Genomic DNA, 20,721 nt, shown 5'->3' with positions numbered 1-20,721 from the left:
ATCCTGATGTAGTATATAGGCCTTATGATACCTATAAAATTAGGAAAATTTACCCCACCCACTGCAATTGGTTTTTGAAAAGATACTAAAGCAATTCTTGCAGTTTTACCCAGCCAAATAAATTTAGTAAGAACGCTATTTAATTTCTTATAAAAGGACCCCTGAAAATAAACTGGCAACATACCCATTTGGTAACAAATCACAGGCAAAATTATCATTTTAACTCTCTGAACTCTCCCCCACCAAGACAGATGCTTCAACATTTCTGATACCTTTAGCAATAAGGATCTTTCATTTACTGTCATCATTTCTTCCAACGTTTTCTTAATCCAAATGCCTAAGGGGTCCTTTCATCAAGCTGCGGTAGGGGTTTAATGCGCGTAACACCGCACGTTAAACCACCTTCCGTGCTAGCCACTAATGCCTGCATTGAGCAGGCGTTAGTTTTTTAGCTGGCCGCGGGGGTTAGCGCGTGATGAGATGTCCGATGCGCTAACCCCGCTAGCGCGGCTTGATAAAAGAAGCCCTAAATATTTTATACCCTCTTCCTTCCAAAGAAAAGGGAATGTGTCAAATAATCCTTTTGGACAGTGTACATTTAGCGGAAGAACCTCTGATTTACTCCCATTTATTTTATATCCAGAAAATTTTCCGAATCTATCAATCAAATCTAGTAATGATGGAATGGTAGTTTCAGGATTCCTCAAATGAAGCAATATATCATTTGCATACGGAAAGACTTTATATTCCCAACCTGCATAAGGAATACCCTGCATCTCCTTTACCTGTTGAATAGCCAAAAGCAAGGGTTCCAGAACAATATCAAACAGCAAAGGAGATAATGGACATCCTTGTCTAACTCCCCTCTCCAGACGAAAGCGTTCTGAAAAAGTATTATTACTATATAGTCTAGCAAAAGGGGAACTATACGAAGTTTGAATCATTTATATAAATCCGGAACCAATACCAAACCAATCCATTGCTTGATACATGAAGGTCCACTCCACGCGATCAAAGGCCTTCTCTGCATCCAAGGACACAGAGAAGGCCGGATCTTCAATGGCTTTTGTTAAATTTAACATGTGAAAAGCCAGCCTGGTGTTGTTTGAAGAATGCCTTTGAGCAACGAACCCCGTTTGTTGCATACCTATAATATAAGGGAGAGCCTTGGCCAAGTGCAATGCCAATAACTTAGCCAACAATTTCCCATCTACATTGATCAAAGAAATTGGCCTATAATTTGCAACCAACATGGGATCTTTATTTGGCTTTGGCAAAACAATAGTTAGAGATTCTGCCATAGTACCTGAGATGCAACCTTTAGTTAGTTGGGCTTGATATAAATTTAAAAGATGAGGCAAAAGGGTAATTTGAAATGATTTATAAAACTCTACAGTGAACCCATCACCACCTGGAGTGGATTCAACTCTAAGGGACTTTAACGCTGACATTAAGGGAAATTATTGTGAGAGGCATGAGAGATTATTCAAAAGCGTTTGGAGCCATGGTATAAAGACAGGTTGGATTAACGGAAAGGAGCTCTGAAAAGCAATAACAAGTATTAGCATTAACATCCTGAAAGAAAGAAGTACTAAAGCATACAATAAGGCAAATGAAAATAGCCTGCTGCACACAGCAAAACTCGGGTGGCTGGAAAAACAGTGGCCAGACAGTCAAGTGAAAGAAAGCAAAACCAGCAACCAGATGAAAGATATTACATATATGCAACTTCCATATAGCAAATAGCTAATAAAGTAGATAAACAACTGAATATAAAAGTCCAAGAAACACTGTGAATATTAGCGATACCAGTCAAGGAAGGAGTCTGGTAGACAGCCAGAGCAGAGCACTGTGTTGTAAAACAGTGGGAGATAAGATCTCCATTAGGCACGTGTAAACAACGAGTCAGAGTGAGAGATCAATTGTCAGGATCAGACAGAGTCAATTGGAGTCGGTAGCTTGTCTTTGATGAAGGAGGATAGCTGCTCGGGATCAAGGAAATCCTTGGTCTGGTTTTGGTATGTAAATCGCATCCGTGCATAGTAAAAAAAGATCAAAGCGTGTGCCTATTTTCTTTAGCTGAGGTTGGAAAGCAAGGAGCTGTTGTCACTGTGGTTTTATGGAGATCTGGTAGCATCATAATAGTGATACCTTCATAAGTGAGGGGTGGAAGCGATTGTGTCTTTTGCATAATTTCCAGCACCTGTGGATATCTTAGAATTTTAAAGATGATAGGTCTGGGGTGTCTGTCTCACAGTTGGTGCGAAGATGGAGTCCTGTGCACGCATTCAATTTCAAAGTCCTTTGAAAACTGCAGGTTTAAGAGTATAGGAATGAAGGATTCAAGGAAGCTAATTATATTATTGCCTCTCTTCCCTCTGGAATGCCGAGTAAGCGGACGTTATTCCTCCTGGATCTATTAATGGCTTCCTCGAGTTTTCTTTCAATTGCTAACATGCGCTTCACGTGGCTTTGGAGGGCTTTGATGTTAGGTTCAGATGTCACCATCTTTATTTCCAAGTCAGCAACTTTTGCTTTGAGTGTTGTAAGTTCAGAATTCATCATTGCCAGTTCGTCTCTGATCTCATTAGTGGCATCTTTGGTTTCAGTCATAATATCCTGGAGAGCGTTAATTGCCTCCCAAAGATCATTCTTGGAGGGAATTTCAGGATTGCTAGCAGGTGATTTTGCAGGAGATTGAGGCTCTGGCTTGTGCCTTTTGCTGGTTTGTTTAGAAGCCATCAATTAAGCAGTTGATGAGGCAGGATAATTTAAATTCCAGTTGAAGTAAATAGGTCGGAAGATAAAGATAATAAAAGAGGTTGCTGGAGCTAAGCAATCAAGTGACCATCTTATTCGGGCTCAACAGCGCCCCCCGCAAAGCAAGGTTTTACTGTACTTGAGACTAGAAACTTGCCAAGTTCTGAATGAAGAGATTCTGCATAAAAATAGAAAGAGATAAAAATTGAAGAAGCTAGTTTGTATAAAAAAATGTCTATCATTTTACTACCCTTAGCAAGATTGTTATTCAAAAGATGTATCTGGGTACCGGTAAGTGCGGAAGCCATTCAAACAAGTCATTAGATGTGGTTGGGGGTAGACGTAAGAGTAATGTTAGGAAATTCTTTTTCAAAGAGATTGTGTTGGATGCCTGGAATGTCCTCCCAAGGGAGGTGGTGGAGAGGGAAAAGATGATGAAGTTCAAAAAAAGTGTGGGATGAACACAGAGGATCTCTAATTAGAATATGAATGATCAAACGTTCACAGTCTGAATCCTACAAAGGAGATGGTTTCCATAGGCCAGAGTGAGCTTCAACTCCAGTAGTTGAATTAGTGACGTAGGGAGGATGAAAGGTGCCTAGGGTGGTGCCACCTCCCCTCCTTCCCCACCCCCCTGTGGTACGCACTCATTCCCTTCCCTTTCCCTTTCTCCGTACCTCTAACTCCGCCGGTGTGAGCAGCATTACTAACTTGATGCCACCGCCAGCTCTCCCTCTTGACGTCCCTTCCTAGGCACAGTACCGAAGTGACGTCAGAGAGCACTGACGCTGGCATGAGGAGCAGGTTGGAGTTGTTGCTTGCACTGGTGAAGAGCTACAAGTACAGTGGAGGGAAATAAAGGCGCGCACACGGTGGGGGAAGGAGTTGGGGGGAGGGGGCGGAATGGAGGCGGGGTGCCGGTGCCCCCAGTAAGACGGTGCCCAGAGTGGACTGCCTCCCCTTACTATGCCACTAGTTGGAACCTAAGGACAGTATTAGATAAACCTCTAATGTCTTTGACCCAGAAATAAGAAAGAAAAAAGACATTTTAATTTAATCATGAACTTGTATTACATGTGATTACAGGGTAGAATGGATGGACCGTTCAGGTTTTTATCTGCTGTCATTTATTGTGTTACTATGATATTAATCCCTTCTCTCCTGCTCTGTAGTTAAATGTTGTCTTGACATAATTTAGTCAGACAACTAGAGGCAGAATTAGAAAGGATCCAGGGTGCAATCAGTTTAGCTAAACTATGCTGATGTTCAATGCTGACTTTCTAAAGTTACTTGGATAAGTTTGATCAGATAATATTTAATAGCAAGAATTATCAAAGGAGTCGCATGATGGTGGACACCCGAGTGGACGCTTCGAGGGTGAGCTTCGCTTCCCCTGCTTCCTCCGACTGCTTTATTGCTTGTAATGCAAATGGAACAAGAGAAACTTCTCACTATTCTGTTAGTCTAGACCACAGCAATTGCACTGAAGGATAGCAACACCTCTCCCAGTTACTAGATGATAAACTTGCCAAACTGCACTTAGTCCTAGGGGAACGAAAGGACAGTATTTCTGGATATGCGAATCGGCTCCAGCAGGTAGAAGAACACCTCTCAACCCAAGAGGATCACTTGGGACAGCGTGAATCCAAATACCAGAGTTCAAATTAAAAATTATGGAAGACCCGGTGGAGGACCAGGAGAACCGCGGACGGCATAACAACGTGTGGGTTAATGGAGTTCCCACAGTGGTGAGAGAGAAGAAATTAACGGATCTGGTGGAACAATGCATACCTCAGGCTTTGGATCTTCCACAGGATGCGGAGCCTGCCCATGTGGAGAGAGTGCACAGTTGATCTGTGGCATGAAGAGGGCACGAGGCCGTGGCCTGTAATTGCACGCTACTTAAATGATGCCATCAAAACCAAGTTGTTGGAACTATATCGCCAGCACAGATCCTTGGAACATAAAGGCACAAAATTGCTATTATTTCAAGATTTTTCAGCTAAAGATTTGGCGCAGTGTCAAGCTCTTGCACCGTACTGCTCCCAATTGCATGCTCATAGCATCAAATTCACACTGAACTATCCTGCCAGATTACGGATCACGCATAACAATAGCTTGGTGACCATGAGCACACCTGAGGAGCTCCGTGTTTTCCTAGACAAGCTACCTTCTTAATTGGGTTCATAGACAGTAACGCGGAAGACAAAGGCGCGCGCCGACAACTGAGCGCAAGACGGAGGCGTGTGCCGAAGAAAAAGACTGTTTTTAGGGGCTGTGATGGAGGGTTTTGCTGGGGAGCCCCCCCCCCCCCACTTTACTTAATACAGATCGCGGCGGCGTTGTGGGGGGTTTGGGGGGTTGTAAGCCCCCACATTTTAGTGAAAACATAACTTTTTCCCTGAAAACAGGGAAAAAGTTAAGTTTTCAGTAAAATGTGGGGGGTTACAACCCCCCAAACCCCCCACAACGCAGCGTGATCTGTATAAAGTAAAGTGGGGGGGGTTCCCCCCCAACACACCCCGTCGTAGCCCCTAAAAACAGTCTTTTTCTTCGGCGCGCGCCTCCGCACTGCGCTCAGTTGTCTGCTCGCACCTTTGTCCTGGCACGCTTTTGACCTGACACCCTTAATTGGGATGTTACAATAGCTTGCGATTCTGAGAATGAGGTAAGGGGCCAATGTTGTCCAATCCTTTAGTGCTATTTGGGTTTTGCTGTTTTACCCAATCCTGTTTGAAATATACTGCCAGATACAATTGGTGAACAGTGTGTCAAGAGCCTGAGAATCTCTGTTATTTCCTATCACAGATCCTCTTTGGGACCTTTGAGTTCCGAGTAGGTATTTTTCTTTATTTTCTGGCTAAACGGACCTTTTTTAAGGACTTCTGAGATTTGGGTCATGTTGACTCACTTGCTCTCCATCTTTGTTGTGCTGCTAAATGTCTAGTGTCTGGAGGGTATTCTTTCCTTGACTAAGTGGAACAGCTTATAGTATTCATTATGTGGGCACACGTAGCCATCACTCTGTGGTCTGCTTTTGTGTTTTCGACTACCTTGTGCACCTTGCAGGAGTTTCCCATTTAATGGGCTAACCTACTATCCTTTTGCTCACCTACGTAACAAAGCTGGCTGCAGATGAAACTCAGACCTATCCATAGCTAGGACTGTCTCACCACTGGTTGGAGGAGACCCTTCCAGCTTCAGCTGGGACTTGAGGTGGTGATCCCGGCGTACAGACAATTACAGTGGAAGTTAGAGGCTATTTGTTTCAACAAACTGATGGATTTATTGTTTTCTATCTGTGTGTGGATAGGGAGGGAGGGAGTGGGCTGAGTGCTATGTGGGCTCATAAGAGTTTGGATTGTGGTATGAGGAAGGGAGGGTTTCATATGAGGATGGATGGATGGGGGAAGAAGTTTGTGAAAAAGAGTATATGGTTTGATATTTGGGTTTCTGGTTTGGACAAGGATAAGGAGGGGGAGGGTTAGGCATGGGGCTGTTAAGAGTTCTTGTTTGTGCGGATAGGTGTTAAGGGGGATGGGTGGGATGATTCTGAGAAAAGGGAGGGCAAATGTAGCTAGCATACTCTTATCCCCTCTGCTACAAAACTGCGCTAGCGATTTCTAGCACGGGGAGCCGCGCTGAATGGCCTGCGCCGCTCCCGACGCTCATAGGACCTCAATGAGCGTCAGGAGCAGTGTGGGCCATTCAGTGCTGCTCGTTGCGCTAAAAACTGCTAGCGCAGTTTCGTAGAAGAGGGGGTTAATGTCTTGGGTACCTGTGCATTATAATGATGGGTCAAACACTGGGGAGTCTCTGCTGGCTGGGAGGCCACTCCTGGGGTATCAGTGTCATCTTACTCTTGATACGATACTTTTTGCTCACCAGTGGAGATGACTAAATTGCGCATTACATGCTAAACATGGATGGAATTCACTCCCCTGTGTTACCGACAGGTCTGCCTGGTTTTTTCTTTTACTAAAGCAATGGTCATCTTCATCAGCCACCCAGCTCCCTACATTTCTATTCATTGATTTAGGAAGTGGAATAGTTTCAGCTTCAGGAAATTATTATAAAATTACTCACCATTATCAGCAGAAAGATTTTCTACATAAAACAAAAGAGAGAAAAATCACTATATACAATCAGATGATGGTTTGAAAATTCCTGCAGGACTTACTCTCATGGGGAAAAAATTAATTCTCTGTTTATCTCAGCTCCTTGCTCAACAGCCAGCTCCTCTCCCACACTCTCTAAGATATTATCTAGGTGACATGTGAGATCTTCCACCTCCACACCAGAGGATCCTCACACTCACCATCCACCCAGATACCCACATTTCTATTCATTGAGTAGAATAGTTTCAGCCTGAGAAAATAATTACAAAACTACTCACCATTTTCAGCAGAAAGCTTTTCTATAATAAAGAAATAGAGAAAATCAATGCACACAGTGACTTGAAACTTTCTCCAAGACGTGCTCTCAAGGGATAAAATTAATTCCCTGTCTACCTCAGATCCTTCCTCAAATAATCACAGCAGTCAGTTTCTCTCCCACACTCCCTAAAATATTTCTAGGAGACATGTGAGGTCTTCTACCTCCACACCAAGGGGATCCTCACAACCACCTGCCAACCAGATACCTACATTTCTATTCATTGACTTAGGAATTGGAATAGTTTCAGCCTCAGAAAATTATCATAAAATTACTCACCATTATCAGCAGAAAGTTTATCTACAAGAAAACAAAAGAAGGGATAATCAGTGCACACAATCAGACGATGACTTGAAACTTCCTCCAGGACTTGCTCTTAAGGGATAAAATTCATTCCCTGTCTACATCAGACCCTTCCTCACATACACCACAATAGCCGGCTCCTCTGCCACACTCTCTAGTCTAAAATATTATTTAGGTGACATGTGAGGTCTTCCACTTCCATACCAAGGGGATCCTCACACCCACTTACATTTCTAAAGATTGACTTGGAATAATTTATGTTACAATAAATAGTTATAAAATTACTCACCAACATCTGCAGAAAGCTTTGCTACAAGAAAACATAAGAGGGGAGAATCAATTACTAAAGCAATGGTCATGTCCATCAGCCACCCAACTACCTAAATTTCCTTTCACTGACTTAGGAACTGCAATAGTTTCAGCCTCAGAAAATAATAATTAGTCACAATTATCAGCAGAAAGATTTTCTAAATAAAACAAAAGATTCAAAAGTAATTTAAAAACATTTCTTTTTAAAGATGCCTTTGATATTTAATCTTTTAATACCCAGGTCATTGATTTTATTTTATTAATATGCCTTTATTTCTTTCCCTCGTGTACCTTTCCTTTTTTGTTCTACTTTTCTATATTACATTGTATTTCACATCCCCTTTTTACCTTATGTTATGAATATGATGATTTAATTTTTAACCTTATTGTATTGTTCAAAGTTTGTATTGTATTGTATTGCATTGTTTCCCTTTGAATGTATTTTAAATTGTTCATCGCTTAGAACTATGATTAAGCGATTAATCAAAAGAATTAATAAATTTGAAAAAAAAAAACCCAAAAGAGGGAAAAATCACTATATATAATCAGATGATGATTTGAAAATTATTTTCAAGTGAAACAAATTAATTCTCTGTTTATCTTAGGTCATCACTCACTAAACCACAAAAGTCAGCTCCTCTCCCACATTCTCTAAAATATTATCTAGGTGACATGTGAGATCTTCCACCTCCACACCAAGCAGACAATTACTCAGGGGATCGTCACACCACCAGCTACCTACAATTCTAAGGATTGATTTGGAATAGTTTCCTTTACAATAAATAATTATAAAAAGACTCACCATTATCAGCAGAAAGCTTTGCTAGAGCAAAACAAACTTGCGGAGAATTAGAGCATACTAATGAATTGTACAGATCTCTTCTTCTTCATCTGGAGTGCTCACCTGTTACAGATCTCCAGATCATTTGCAAAGAGGCAGAATTTTCCTTGTAGATACCTCTGCAGAATCTATCCTAATCTAATTCAACACTTATAGACCACCGTACCCCTATACTTGTGCCAAAGCAGTTCATAATAAGATCATCAATACATGTATAACAAAGAAATTTTAAAAACAGTTATGCCCGAAATCTATAAATGACACCATTGTCATTGGCTGCCTTAAAAGTGGCCATTGATTGTGTGTCTAGCACACAATGACACCATTTAGAGAATCGCACATTTGGGAAAGGTAGGCGCCAGAAATGTAGGCCAGGGTTTTCAAGGCCAGTATCTCCAGTGCCTACCTTTGAAGTGAATTGTTCCTTTAAAAAAAAATGTAGACAAAAGAAGAAAAAAAAAAGGAAGATTATTCCAAGTCTGAACTGCTTTATAAGAAAGAATAATAATCTTAATATTTTTTTACAATGAGCTGACTTGAATTATGGAAAAATCAACAGATAGCAATTCTTTGTCCTATAGGGAACTCATCCAGTTGAGATAAGCCATCAGGAGCCATACCATTAAAAAAAAAAAAAAAAAAAAACACCTTTGGCTCTACAACCTGCTCTAAGGCACATACAAAGCGTGAGCCTGAACCAGAACCCGTAAAGGCTGTAGGACCCCCTCCCCCCTTCCCCACACATATACATATAGTGCCCCTCCTCTTATAGGGCAGCATGACCACTAGTGGTGGTACTCTGAGTTTACCGCTAAGACCAAGGTACCTGGCAGATTCAAAATGGCACCTTTAGGCTCCTAGGAGAACGTCCTCCATCTCCCAGGTTAGAGCTAAAGGGATTATCTCTCGTAGAAGCCCATTTTCAGGTAGTACTATCTGCATTCCTGAAATCAGAAATTCCTAATGTCTCTGGCCGTGGCACCACAATTTCTGGCAAAGAAATGCTTTCTTCTGTTTCCATATAGAATAGAAGTTTATATTCTGTCTTTTATTTTATTTTATTTTTGTTTTGTTTCATTTTAAGCTAGGATTGAAAGATGGATCAAGGTCCCTGGAACAAGAAAAGTTGAGTAAGATGTGCAAGTCTGTCTCCTACTGGGAGCAGAGTTGGACTTTTTATAGTCTCTGATCATTTTAATTGCACCCCACTGATACCACTCTACCAGAGCTTCTGAGACCACACCAGAACCTTCCACCAGGAAGACAAACATTTGTCAGACATTTATAAACCAGGAAATATGTGGATAACGAGCTAAATAGCCACATAAATTTTTAGAAAACTACTTACTATTATTCTCAGAAAGATTTGTTATAAAAAAACAAAACAAAAGAGAGACAAGGAAAGAATTAGTGAACGTAGAGACATTGACAATGTTTTGAACATTTTTCTAGGGCTTACTCATGAGAACATAAGAATTGCCATTCCAAATCAGACCAAAGCCATGAAGCTCAGCCTTTTGTTTCCAACATTGACCAATCCAAATTATAAGTACCCAGCAGGATTCCAAAGAGTAAATCCACTACACCTCTTAGGAAAGATGTATGGACTTTTCTTCCAGGTACCTGTCCAACTCCTTTTTAATCCCAGATCCAATTCCAACCACCTATTCCAATAACAAATTCCATGAGTAAATTGTTCCCATCCAGCTGTTCCTCTCATACCCTGTGAGTCTCCAAAGACACTGTCAAGGTTGGGGGGGGGGGGGATGGAGGGATGGAAGAGGACTATTTTACCTTTCTCTTGCCTTTCCTTTCTCAAAAGGTAAACACCCAACACAGCCAGTAAACCACACAAGATTATCACAGATATCAGGAGAATGATGAGAAAGATCACCCAACGGGACACCCGCTGGTAAAATAAATCTGAAAAGAAATAAACGAAATAAAACTAGATAAGGTGAACTTTAAATCATTCCTGAAGCACATGAAAAAACTTTGCTATTCTTGAAAAGCTAACTACACCTCTCTTGACATGGTCCTATTTCTTGAGTGTTTCTTAGCTTCCTTCTTTCCTGAAGCAGCAAAAGCATTGCGAAACAAGGCTCTTGTTGAAGGGGGAAGACTGTGCCCTGATCCCTGGCTTCATTTGGATTACAATCTTGTATTGGGGACAGAGTGTTTATGGCCACCATTGGATCCTTTAAGACTTTAACCTGGCAACCATTTGGCAATAAGTACTGATGGAGCAGCAATTTTGACTAAATCTGTGTGATTTTGCGGGGTTTTTTTTGTCTTTTTGCTGTTATTTTGTGTTGGCCAAGGTCTGAGTTTTTTCTTTTCTGTATTTAGCTCAACTGGTGGATGGAAGCAAAGGTTTTTCTCATGAGGGGGTCTTTAACTAAGGCACGCTAGCTGATTTAGCATGCACTAAATGCCCATTATATCCTACGGATGTGTTAACATTTAGCACGTGCTAAATTTGCCTTAATAAAAGACCCCCTATGTTTATTTGCCTTTTGAGTTTTTTACTGTGCTCCCCCCACCCCAGTTAGAGGAGCCTATTATTTGAACATTTTGAAGCCATTTATGGTTCATTTCAGAAGCAGTGCTTGGTTCTCTGAGGTTCGTTTTGTATTAAGATAAACCTTTGTTTCTAGAGTGGTCTTGGCAAACGTTCTGTGTGCCTAGTAGGAGTGTTTAAATATTTTGGGGGCAACAGCACCAGTTTAAGCATTTACTATAAAATTTTATATCCCAACAGAATATGTTATTTTGGGGGGAGTCTTGTTCTGGCACCAGTTAGCCTACAGTATGTTCTAAGTTGGTATTAATTTCCTATAATTTTGGCCTTGGGGTTCAGTTGGTTTTTTGAAAAAATTTCTTCTTAATTCTCTTGCTGTTATTGGAGTGGCTTTGAAATTAGCATGAAAGGTTCCTAGCTGCACCTCTCCTTATAGTGATTATAATCAGAAACCTCTGTCTCCATCTGCTGGCAAGGGGACAAAACCCATAGGTTTTGGAGTAGTCTGTCAGGATTCAAGGAAAGGAAATTAAGGATAAGAATAAATCTCATCATTTACACCTGATCCCATGTATGTTTGGAGTTGGGGTTTGGAGGGACAATTGTGCTTACTTCTCTGGCTTTTAAAACCACCTTGAAAATGCATGATTTTGATGTTTGGAGCTTGGCTTCTTAAGTAGCTTTCTTTGGATATGCAGGTTTGTAAAATCTGGCTTTCACAAGTGTAAATGTTGGCACTTAGAATTTTAGATTGCAAAATCCACTATTTACCTGGGTAAGTGTCATGCCGAGCCCACATGCTACATTTCTTTGGGAAGGAGGGGATGTAACATGTTTGTTTGGAGAATGGCTGTTCCAGCTATACATGCCATCAAATGCATTTGTTATTACCAAGGCCTCAAAGTTATCTTACAAAAAATTCCATGGTCAGAGTTTTTTATAAAATATATTACAAATTGAAAATATCCTAACTTACCCCTCCTTTACTAACGTGTAGTGCGGGTTTTAGCATCGGCAGTGGTAGTAACTTCTCCAACACTCATAGAATTCCTATGAGTGTCAGAGCAGTTCCCTTTATCCCACTTTCTTGGAACTCCTCAAATCCTAATACCACCAGACCCACCCACAAACTAAAACTATCTTTCCCTTCACTAAAAGGCATTTCCCGTGCAGGAAAACTAGGGACCTCCCTCCCCTTCAGAATCACTGAGCTCTGGAACAACCTTACCTCCCCTCTTCGGAACCTGAGCTCTCCAACTTTTCTGCAAACATCTGAAAACCTGGCTATTCTCAAACATGTAATACTTACTCCTTCTCTGGCATTCTAAGCTCTCCTAATATTCTTCTCACTTTATCCTTTAACCTTCATTGGAGTTCCTTTCTCTCCCAACTCTTGTAAACCCGTGCCGAGCTCTACAATTGTGGTGAGGATGCGGTATACAAACCTAAGGTTTAGTTTAGTTTAGCAATTACCACCGCAGCCGGCGTTAAAACCCATACTACGCGTTAGTAAAGGAGGGGGTTAGAGTTCAATTTTTCTACTTAGATTATTTATTTATTTAAAAAATTCCTTTTCCACTTAATAACTACACAAAACATGCATATTTAGATACATACAAACATTGCAAAAACAGTATCATAAGAACCCCTTTCCATAAACGAATGTGCTTACAAAGCTCTAAAATAACTTTCACAATAAAAAGCCTTAACAAATAAAAAGGTTTTTAGTTGCTTTTTAAGACATTTTTAAGTTAGCGCGCCTTAGTAAAAGGACCCCTTTGTCCCTACATAATCTCAAGTATCCTGGCAGTGCATTCCACCAACGTGGACCCGCTACTGAGACTGCTGATATTGTGTCTTCCTAGAGTGTGTTACTTCAAGTGACAGTCGCTTTGCAGACTGAGATCTCAAGGATCTAAGAGGTGTATAATGTTTCAACATTTGAGTTAGATACCAGGGAGCCACCCCGTAGATCACCTCAATCCTCATGCCAATTGGCAACCAATGCAATCGTTTCAATACTGGACTGATGTGCTCATTCCAGGCCATTCCCGTAATCATTCTCGCTGAGGCGTTCTGAACGACTTGCAGTGTTTTAATATTAACTTTCGCAATGTCCATCAACAGTGAATTATAGAAATCCAATTTTGTCACAATAATACTTTGTACTACAGATTACTTATGTTAACTCAGGCTTTTAATATTTGAGATTTTTAAAATCTGAACAAAATACAGAACTTTTCACCTGGGGAAAGACTTTGTATTACTGTGCTATGTAATAACCATTACCATGTAATAACCTTCTCTGGATCTCATTCTAGTTGTTTTGCTGACTTCATGATATAAAGTAGATTTCAGTCACATGAACACTTTATATTACTAAAACTTCTCTCTATTACTGTAACTGACCTGCTTTAGAAATCACCAATTCTCTCTCTTGGTTCAGGAGGGTGTTTCTGATGTGACAGGAAACCTTGCCGTGCAAATTTGTTCTCATATGAAGGGAAGTTTTGATCTTGAACAAACCATTCTGCTCTTGTGTTTCTGTTTCAGATGCTGGCATGAGACTCTGTCCATCTTCTTGTCTCCAGGTCACTTCAGGCTCTGGATACCATCCAGAAGATTCAAATAGGACCATTATCCCTCTATCCTGATGGTCATTCACAGAGATGGAAGAAACATGGCCCAGACCTTATGGAAAAGAACATCAGAGTAGAAGGAGCCATGTGAGAGGGGCTAGTGATATATGCTATGGAAACTCAATATTAAGTATTAATAGACTAACAACATAGCATAGGCTCCTCAGCTTATTTGGTAGCGTCTTATTGTCCATAACTGTGTTTCCATAACTTCCAGTTTACATTTCATTTTTTTTTAAATATTGTATAATTTATTTGTTCACTATGTTTGTGCATTCTAAATGTTTTATTACGGGTATTATTTCTGCTCTGTGTTTTATGTATCTACTTAATTTTTACCCATATTGTTTTCACATTAGTTGCCTCGCACATTAAGACACACATTTGTCCTACCCATATCCCTCTGAGATGTATGATCCCTATGAAATACAAAGACCTGACTGGTAAGGGGGTATTCCAGGACCAACTTGGGAGACAGTATGTCTGGCAGCTCATGGAAGTTATCTAGGTACCACAGGCCCCCTGGGGCTCATAGTCAAAAAATAAAGATGTCAAAAATACGTCATAAGTTGGCACTTGCATGTCCTAATTACAGGATGTCCAAGCACTGATTTTTTTAAAGCCATTTTTTCTGGATGTCTAGCGAGGCATTTAGCCCACTGTACATCCAGAGTTCCAGGGGGGATGTTGGGAGGCATATTATGGATGGGCTTTGGGTGTGTTTAATGTGGACATCTTCCTATGATAATTGAACCTTTCCCAAGACATCTTGGATGGAACTTAGACATTCTGAAGTAGATCTGTTTTAGAAGTTCCTAAGTGCCACAAAGGCACCCAGTCTGACCAGATGACAACTAGATATACAAAGGTATGACCCCACTGGTCACTGACTCTTCTCCCATCCCCCAAATATCTGAATGAAAGAGTACATACCTGTCTCTAGAACAACAGCACCTGGTATGGGAAAGCCTAGTAGAGCTGCTCACAGGTGCCTTAAGAAGCCTGATGGGTGGGCTAGTGAACCATAGAGAGGAGAACCCAGGCCCATAAGCCACTCTAGATAGTCAGATGCCATCGACTTGTGTTCAAGTCTTAGCGACTTGATGGATTACAGATCTAAAAAGAAATCAGTTTTGTGCCAGTCTGGTAAGATCTTCCGGTGACATCCCCATGGTCGTTTTCAACATATCCAGCCATCTGGTTGCAGGTCATCCTCATACACAATCCTCCGCCTCCAACACTACCCATCTGCTGCTTCATCATTAATCTAACCACTCCATTTATTGTGGAAAGTATGAGGCCACCAAAACTCTACTATACTGCTTTATAGGCTTTTGGGATGGTAGACAGGTGGATCTAGTAGGTTTTGGGGGAGTTTTGGAGGGTTCTGCATAAATTATAAGGGGTTATGGTGAGATATACATCTAGCACTCTATGTGACGTTCATATCAGTACCCTCTAAGGTGCCCCACTGCTCTACTGGCATGTCTGTATGGCCAGTCCATCACAATGATGGCCACTCCCATGTCCAAATGGTCTAGATTTGGACGTTTTCAACTTAAACAATTCTGCGGTTGAAAATGAGGCATAAAGAAAATATTTTTGGATGTCTAGTGGTTCGGCTTTTGAAAATAGACATTTCTCTGTGCTTCCAACTTTGGCCATTAAACATCCAAGTCTGACTTCAATATCCTTTTTGATAATGGCAATTCATATATCATATATATATATATATGGGAATGCTGTAGTATTAAAATAATTTTTCCCAAATATTTGAGATAATCCATATATCTAACCTTGGCATACTTAAAAACAGTAATTTATGTAGTCCCATAAGCCCAGTTCATTAGCCAGGTACTGTCACTGAATATTTGGGGTACCCAGGTAACTTACAGGTCTGATCCCTGACCACCCCTGTACTAACTAGACAATACCACAGCAGAATCCCTGGATTTCCAGTTCCACTGTCTGGACAGAGCAGGAGATACCTGGTAATTGGTGATATTCAGTCTGTTAACAAGGTAAGTATCCAAATAAAGTTAGGATAGCAAAAAAAACTGTCCTAAACTTTATCTGGATTTGGTTCTGAATATTGTTGGTACCCAGATAATTGCTGGCAGCCAGGGTGTACCCCCAGAAATTCCTCTATGGTACAACCCAGTGCTGAATCTCCAGCTACAAATAGAAATGCCAGAGTCGGTGTTTGCAATCCATGCTGACCACAGTGTTTAAATAATGCCTGAGTGTAGTTTGATGGCACGGTTGCACATTTAAGGGAAGACATAGATATTTTACAAAAGACTTCACATTTGGTAGCTTTTTATAAAGCAGGCTGGACTTGGTCGTTCCATTTCTGACCTAGACACTACAGAAAATAGGAGCCTTATTTGTCTCAGTGTCAGAGAGCCCTGCAGTGTATCCACAGAGTAATAAAGGCTCCTTTTGTCCTCCTATCAATGTTATAGAAAACAGAGAAAGGATGGAAAGGCAGAAAAGAATGAAACTTCCACTTACTGGCGACTTTCAGCTCCACTGTTGCTTCTTTATAGTGAGGATCGATCCGAATGAAACACGTGTAATTTCCTTCATCGGATAATGTTATATTACGTATCCTCAGTAACACACTTCCATTGGAAATGTGGTTTATGAGCAGCTCTGTCCTGCCTCGGTACTCTGGGATCTGATGCTGCTTCTGATCCACCCCATTCTCTTGCAGGTGCACTACTGAGTCGAATTGGGTTCGGTACCACCTCACCCGCATGTCCTCAGCACTGGAGGCTGGGATGAGGTTGCAGGGTAACACGGCATCTTCACCCAGAACGGCAACCACCGGCTGATCAGGGCCGATGACTTTAAAGTCTTCTGTTACTTATGGGATAAATAAATGGAAAGACATTAATTAGCAATAGACAATATGAGACAGATTGATGAAACATGCAAAGTGATGTATAGTATAACTTTCTACGCTAATTGCAAAAGAAAATGATCCATAATTCCAAAAATATTCTTCTTTGTAAATCTAGATAAACTTTACAGTGTTCTTGTTGGATTGAACGAATACTTCTACAGATTCCAGTGCTGGAAGAACGAGCCAGAGAGGGACACAGAGGATCCCTTGTCCTGACCCAGTCAACAAAGCGTTAGTTGGATTAAGGTTTTATTATTCACCTTCCAAATCCAAGCGAGAGGCCGGTTATAAAGTCAGGTGGTTAAAGAGCTGACGATCGAAGGGTTAGATTTAGTAAAAGGTCTTATCATATTAGCACACACTAACATGTATTAAGGTCCTATTTTATGCAGTGGGACTTATTTACTAATAACGTGTTAATATCATTAGCACACGCTAACATGGCAGCACAATTTATTATATGTAACCTTAGTCTGTAGCTGAGGCACTAGCAGGTGAAGTGACTTGCCTAAGGTCACAGGCAGCATCCGGAGGGAACAAGAGATGGTCCTGCCTTCCCCGGTTCTGCTCAAGTGCTCTAACCACTAGGCCACTCCTCTGCTTTGCCTTCACTCTCTCATCATGACTGCCGAGTATTTTACAGGTGCATTTAGAATGATTTTTCAGGGGTTTAAGAGCTATCTGTGCTACAAAGATGCCACTTTAGAAACCGACTAGGTTCTAGAGCAGGGGTGTCCAATCTTTTGGCTTCAGAGGGCCGCATTGGCTGAAAAAAATGTTTCTGGGGTCGCACTAACGTGCAAACGCTGCAGCAAGACAGAGGAGGGAGCCGGCAAGACAGTAAACACCGGGGGACAGCAGAGGAAAACACTGTATCGCCACACAAAATACTTCATGGGGCCACATGCGGTTCTCGGGCCACAGGTTGGACACCCCTGTTCTAGAGCATGGACAGTTAAGGGGGTGGAGTTGGGTGAGGAAAGATTTTCAGTACCAGGCACCTCACTTAAGGCACCTCACAAAGTAGGAGAATGAATTGGGGGTGTTCTAGTGTGGTTTGTATACTTTGCCCCAAATGTTTAGCTCACACAAACAGCAGGTGCGAGTGAATGCAATATTCAAAGAGAAGCACACTTGTGTAAAGACCACGCGTGAAAAGAATCCACAAATTTGAACCAAAATACTCTTTCTGAGAATTCCCCCCGATATGAAAAGCCCAGAAAATCATGAAGTGACTCTTACCCGCATTTCCAGTCTGGAAGTGATGAGAAATCCACAGAAGAATAAATCCGGGAAGAGAGGAGAGACACATTCTCCAGGGGGATCCAGGAAGGAAGGAATGTGGAGACTGCTGCCACATAAACCACAAAACGTGGAACAACAGAAGATACAGCAAAGTGGAGAAAAAAAGACTTCAGTAGAATCTGCAACTACATTAATATAGCAATGCCAAAAAATTGCAAGAGCAGTCAAAAAAACCCATCAGTGTTTAATCAAAAATTTTGCAGACAGTCTCCCATTACCTATGGGCAGTTCAGATATAAGGAACACAGGAGCTATAATGCTCTCTTTAAAACTTCCAATGAAGCATGAAAAGGCAGCAATCACTTAGCTCTGTAGCTTGAAAACAAATCCTGCTCCACCTGTCTCGACAAGAGCCTGTTTTGCACAACGCATCTTCAAGAGTCAGACACCTTCGCATAGGATGGTGATCAAAAATGGCAACAGAAACGTTGAAATTTAAAATTCCCGCCTTGCTATCTATCGTCACATCCAAGAGAGCAAGGCGGGTGTTTTAATTCTCCACCTCCAGAATCTTTCACAATTGGGCATCCTGCCAGAATAGAGAGCTAGACGAAATTTATCATAGGATAACTTCGCACAAACACTTTCCATTCCTTCGGTATCACTGTCTGAAAGTAGAAAATCCATCTCTGTTCTTTCATTCCGAGTCTCTTCCGGATGTCGCTCGATGTTGATCATAAGGGCAAACATTCCTATAAACAGAACAGCAACTTGAAGGATCTTTTGTGTCCTGCAGTGGTTTGGCAGAAGGAGGGACAGGTGAGGGTTCAGGGTTTTGTCTACCTTTTCCAGCATAAACTTTACTTGTTTCTAAAATCTGCTTTCCTTGTTTTTCTCAGAGAAAGTGAAAAGAAATGGCACCTCTGGACTTTGACACTTTGTCGTTATTTTATGGCAGGTGTAATTTATACAGTTGAAACCTTCACCCACCCATCCAGTGCGGAATGGAAAATTATTAACCTACTGAGGAGTCTACAGAAATGTACACTTTTTTTCTTCTCTTTTTCCTTATGAGTAGATGGCAGGAGTGGCAGAGTAGAGCGGGAGGTTCTGTACCCAGTATATCGACTATGCACCCCTTTAGAGCTTACACCCGGGGCCGACCGCCCCTATGCCCCCACCTTGGTACGCCAATAGTGTTGACTTTGTAAGCAGTACCACACTATCCAAAACGGGGATAAATCTATATAGATCACCTTGTAATTGCCAGATAGATTCTATAAAAGACACCTAAAGTTAGGTACCTAGATTGGCGCGTAATTTAATTATTTAAAAAGCTTAATTGGTGTCAATTATGAGCAATTAGCACCTCCTAACTGGCTTAAAATTAATGGGATGGTAGGCACCTAGATCAGTAGACATCTGCCAGGTTTAGGTAGGTGCCCAGTCCAAGGTGCTTAGCAGAAAGTGGGCGTGGTTAGGCTTAGATCGTGGGTGCGTTTGTCATGTTGGTGCCTATTTTGACTTAGGTGCTGGTATTTAGGCAAGAAAACCCTGGCATAAATAAGGCACGCCTAAGGTTTGGATGGCTACGTCCACTTTAGGTACTGCTAGGTGCGATTCTTGAAATGGTGTCTAACTTAAGAGTGACATGCGCTATGCGCCGTGTTCCTTGGCGCCTGTGTTTATAGAACTGGCGCCTAAGTGTCGATCTTGCAATGGCGGTTCTGTCTGCTGGTGCTGGATCAACGACTGGGGTAAATGCTCACGTCTTAACTGCAAGTATTCTAGAAGATGCACAGATAAGTGCCAGGCAAACCACTGACCCACCAGTGCCCCCCCCCCCTGGTTCAAGCCCCTCCATATTGCATGCTATGGAATATGTATGCATATCTTCTAAATCCTTACATGTACACACGTAACTGCTAACCAATTAATAGAGGTTATATTCAATACTTGGTTGTTAATGTCAATTAGCAGCTTGTATCCAATTATGTTACACAAATAATTACCAGTATTCTATAACCTTGTGCAGCTTTGCACACTAGTGGCAGTTGGCATGCGGCTTTATAGAATCAGGGGAAAGGCTGTAATTGTCTATATTTGGCTTAATCTTGCTGAATGCCACCTTTCCAGTAGCACATTCAACAGGTTTTCACTTATGTGAGTGGTGTGGCCACACAGGGCACAGAATAACCTAAGAATAACCACACGGGGTCGGACCCAAATAGTAGCAAGATTCCATGCTACCAATTCCAGGGCAAGCAGTGGCTTCCCCCATGTATGTCTCAATAGCAGATTATGGACTTTTCCTCCAGGAACTTATCCAAATCTTTTTAGAATAAAAGAGTAGTCATACCGGGTCAGTCCAATGGTCCATCTAGCCCACTTTATTGTTTCCACAGTGGACAATCCAGGTCACAAGTACCTGGCAGAAATCCAAAGAGCAACAACATTCCAGAATTTCAAAGAGTAGGCAAGATTCCGGAACCCCAAAGAATAACAACATTCCAGAATCTCAAAGAGTAGGCAAGATTCCGGAACCCCAAAGAGTAGCAACATTCCAGAATCTCAAAGAGTAGGCAAGATTCCGGAACCCCAAAGAGTAGCAACATTCCAGAATCTCAAAGAGTAGGCAAGATTCCGGAACCCCAAAGAGTAGCAACATTCCAGAATCTCAAAGAGAAGGCGAGATTCTGGAACCCCAAAGATTAAAAACATTCTAGAATTTTAAAGAGTAAGCAAGATTCTGGAACCCCAG

At 41.5% G+C, this 20,721-nt stretch overlaps 1 protein-coding gene across 4 annotated transcripts; it reads right to left on the bottom strand.

Moving 5' to 3' along the window:
• Window positions 1–1,085: 1,085 nt before the first annotated feature.
• LOC117349915 (putative selection and upkeep of intraepithelial T-cells protein 1 homolog) lies at window positions 1,086–18,846 on the bottom strand. Of its 4 annotated transcripts, XR_004537201.1 has the most exons (10): window positions 17,958–18,846; window positions 16,322–16,675; window positions 13,578–13,859; window positions 10,442–10,570; window positions 7,787–7,807; window positions 7,474–7,494; window positions 7,157–7,177; window positions 6,847–6,867; window positions 4,552–4,715; window positions 1,086–2,938 (listed from the first exon to the last, which is right to left on the bottom strand). XR_004537201.1 is itself a non-coding variant. In XM_033923644.1 (9 exons), the coding sequence occupies exons 1-9, from the start codon at window positions 18,073–18,075 to the stop codon at window positions 2,853–2,855; spliced, it is 1,053 nt and encodes a 350-aa protein (XP_033779535.1). In that variant the 5' UTR covers window positions 18,076–18,846; the 3' UTR covers window positions 1,086–2,852. The 4 variants fall into 4 exon arrangements, 3 of the variants coding, with proteins under 3 accessions (XP_033779535.1, XP_033779536.1, XP_033779534.1); XM_033923644.1 differs by lacking the exon at window positions 4,552–4,715; XM_033923645.1 differs by lacking the exon at window positions 1,086–2,938 and having other exon boundaries at window positions 4,106–4,715.
• Between the last annotated feature and the right edge of the window lie 1,875 nt (window positions 18,847–20,721).

This window comes from Geotrypetes seraphini, chromosome 16, assembly GCF_902459505.1.
Source record: "Geotrypetes seraphini chromosome 16, aGeoSer1.1, whole genome shotgun sequence".
NCBI classification, from domain to species: Eukaryota; Metazoa; Chordata; class Amphibia; order Gymnophiona; family Dermophiidae; genus Geotrypetes; species Geotrypetes seraphini.
The sequence above is the reverse complement of the archived record's forward strand: the minus strand, read 5'-3'. Positions and strand labels throughout refer to the sequence as shown.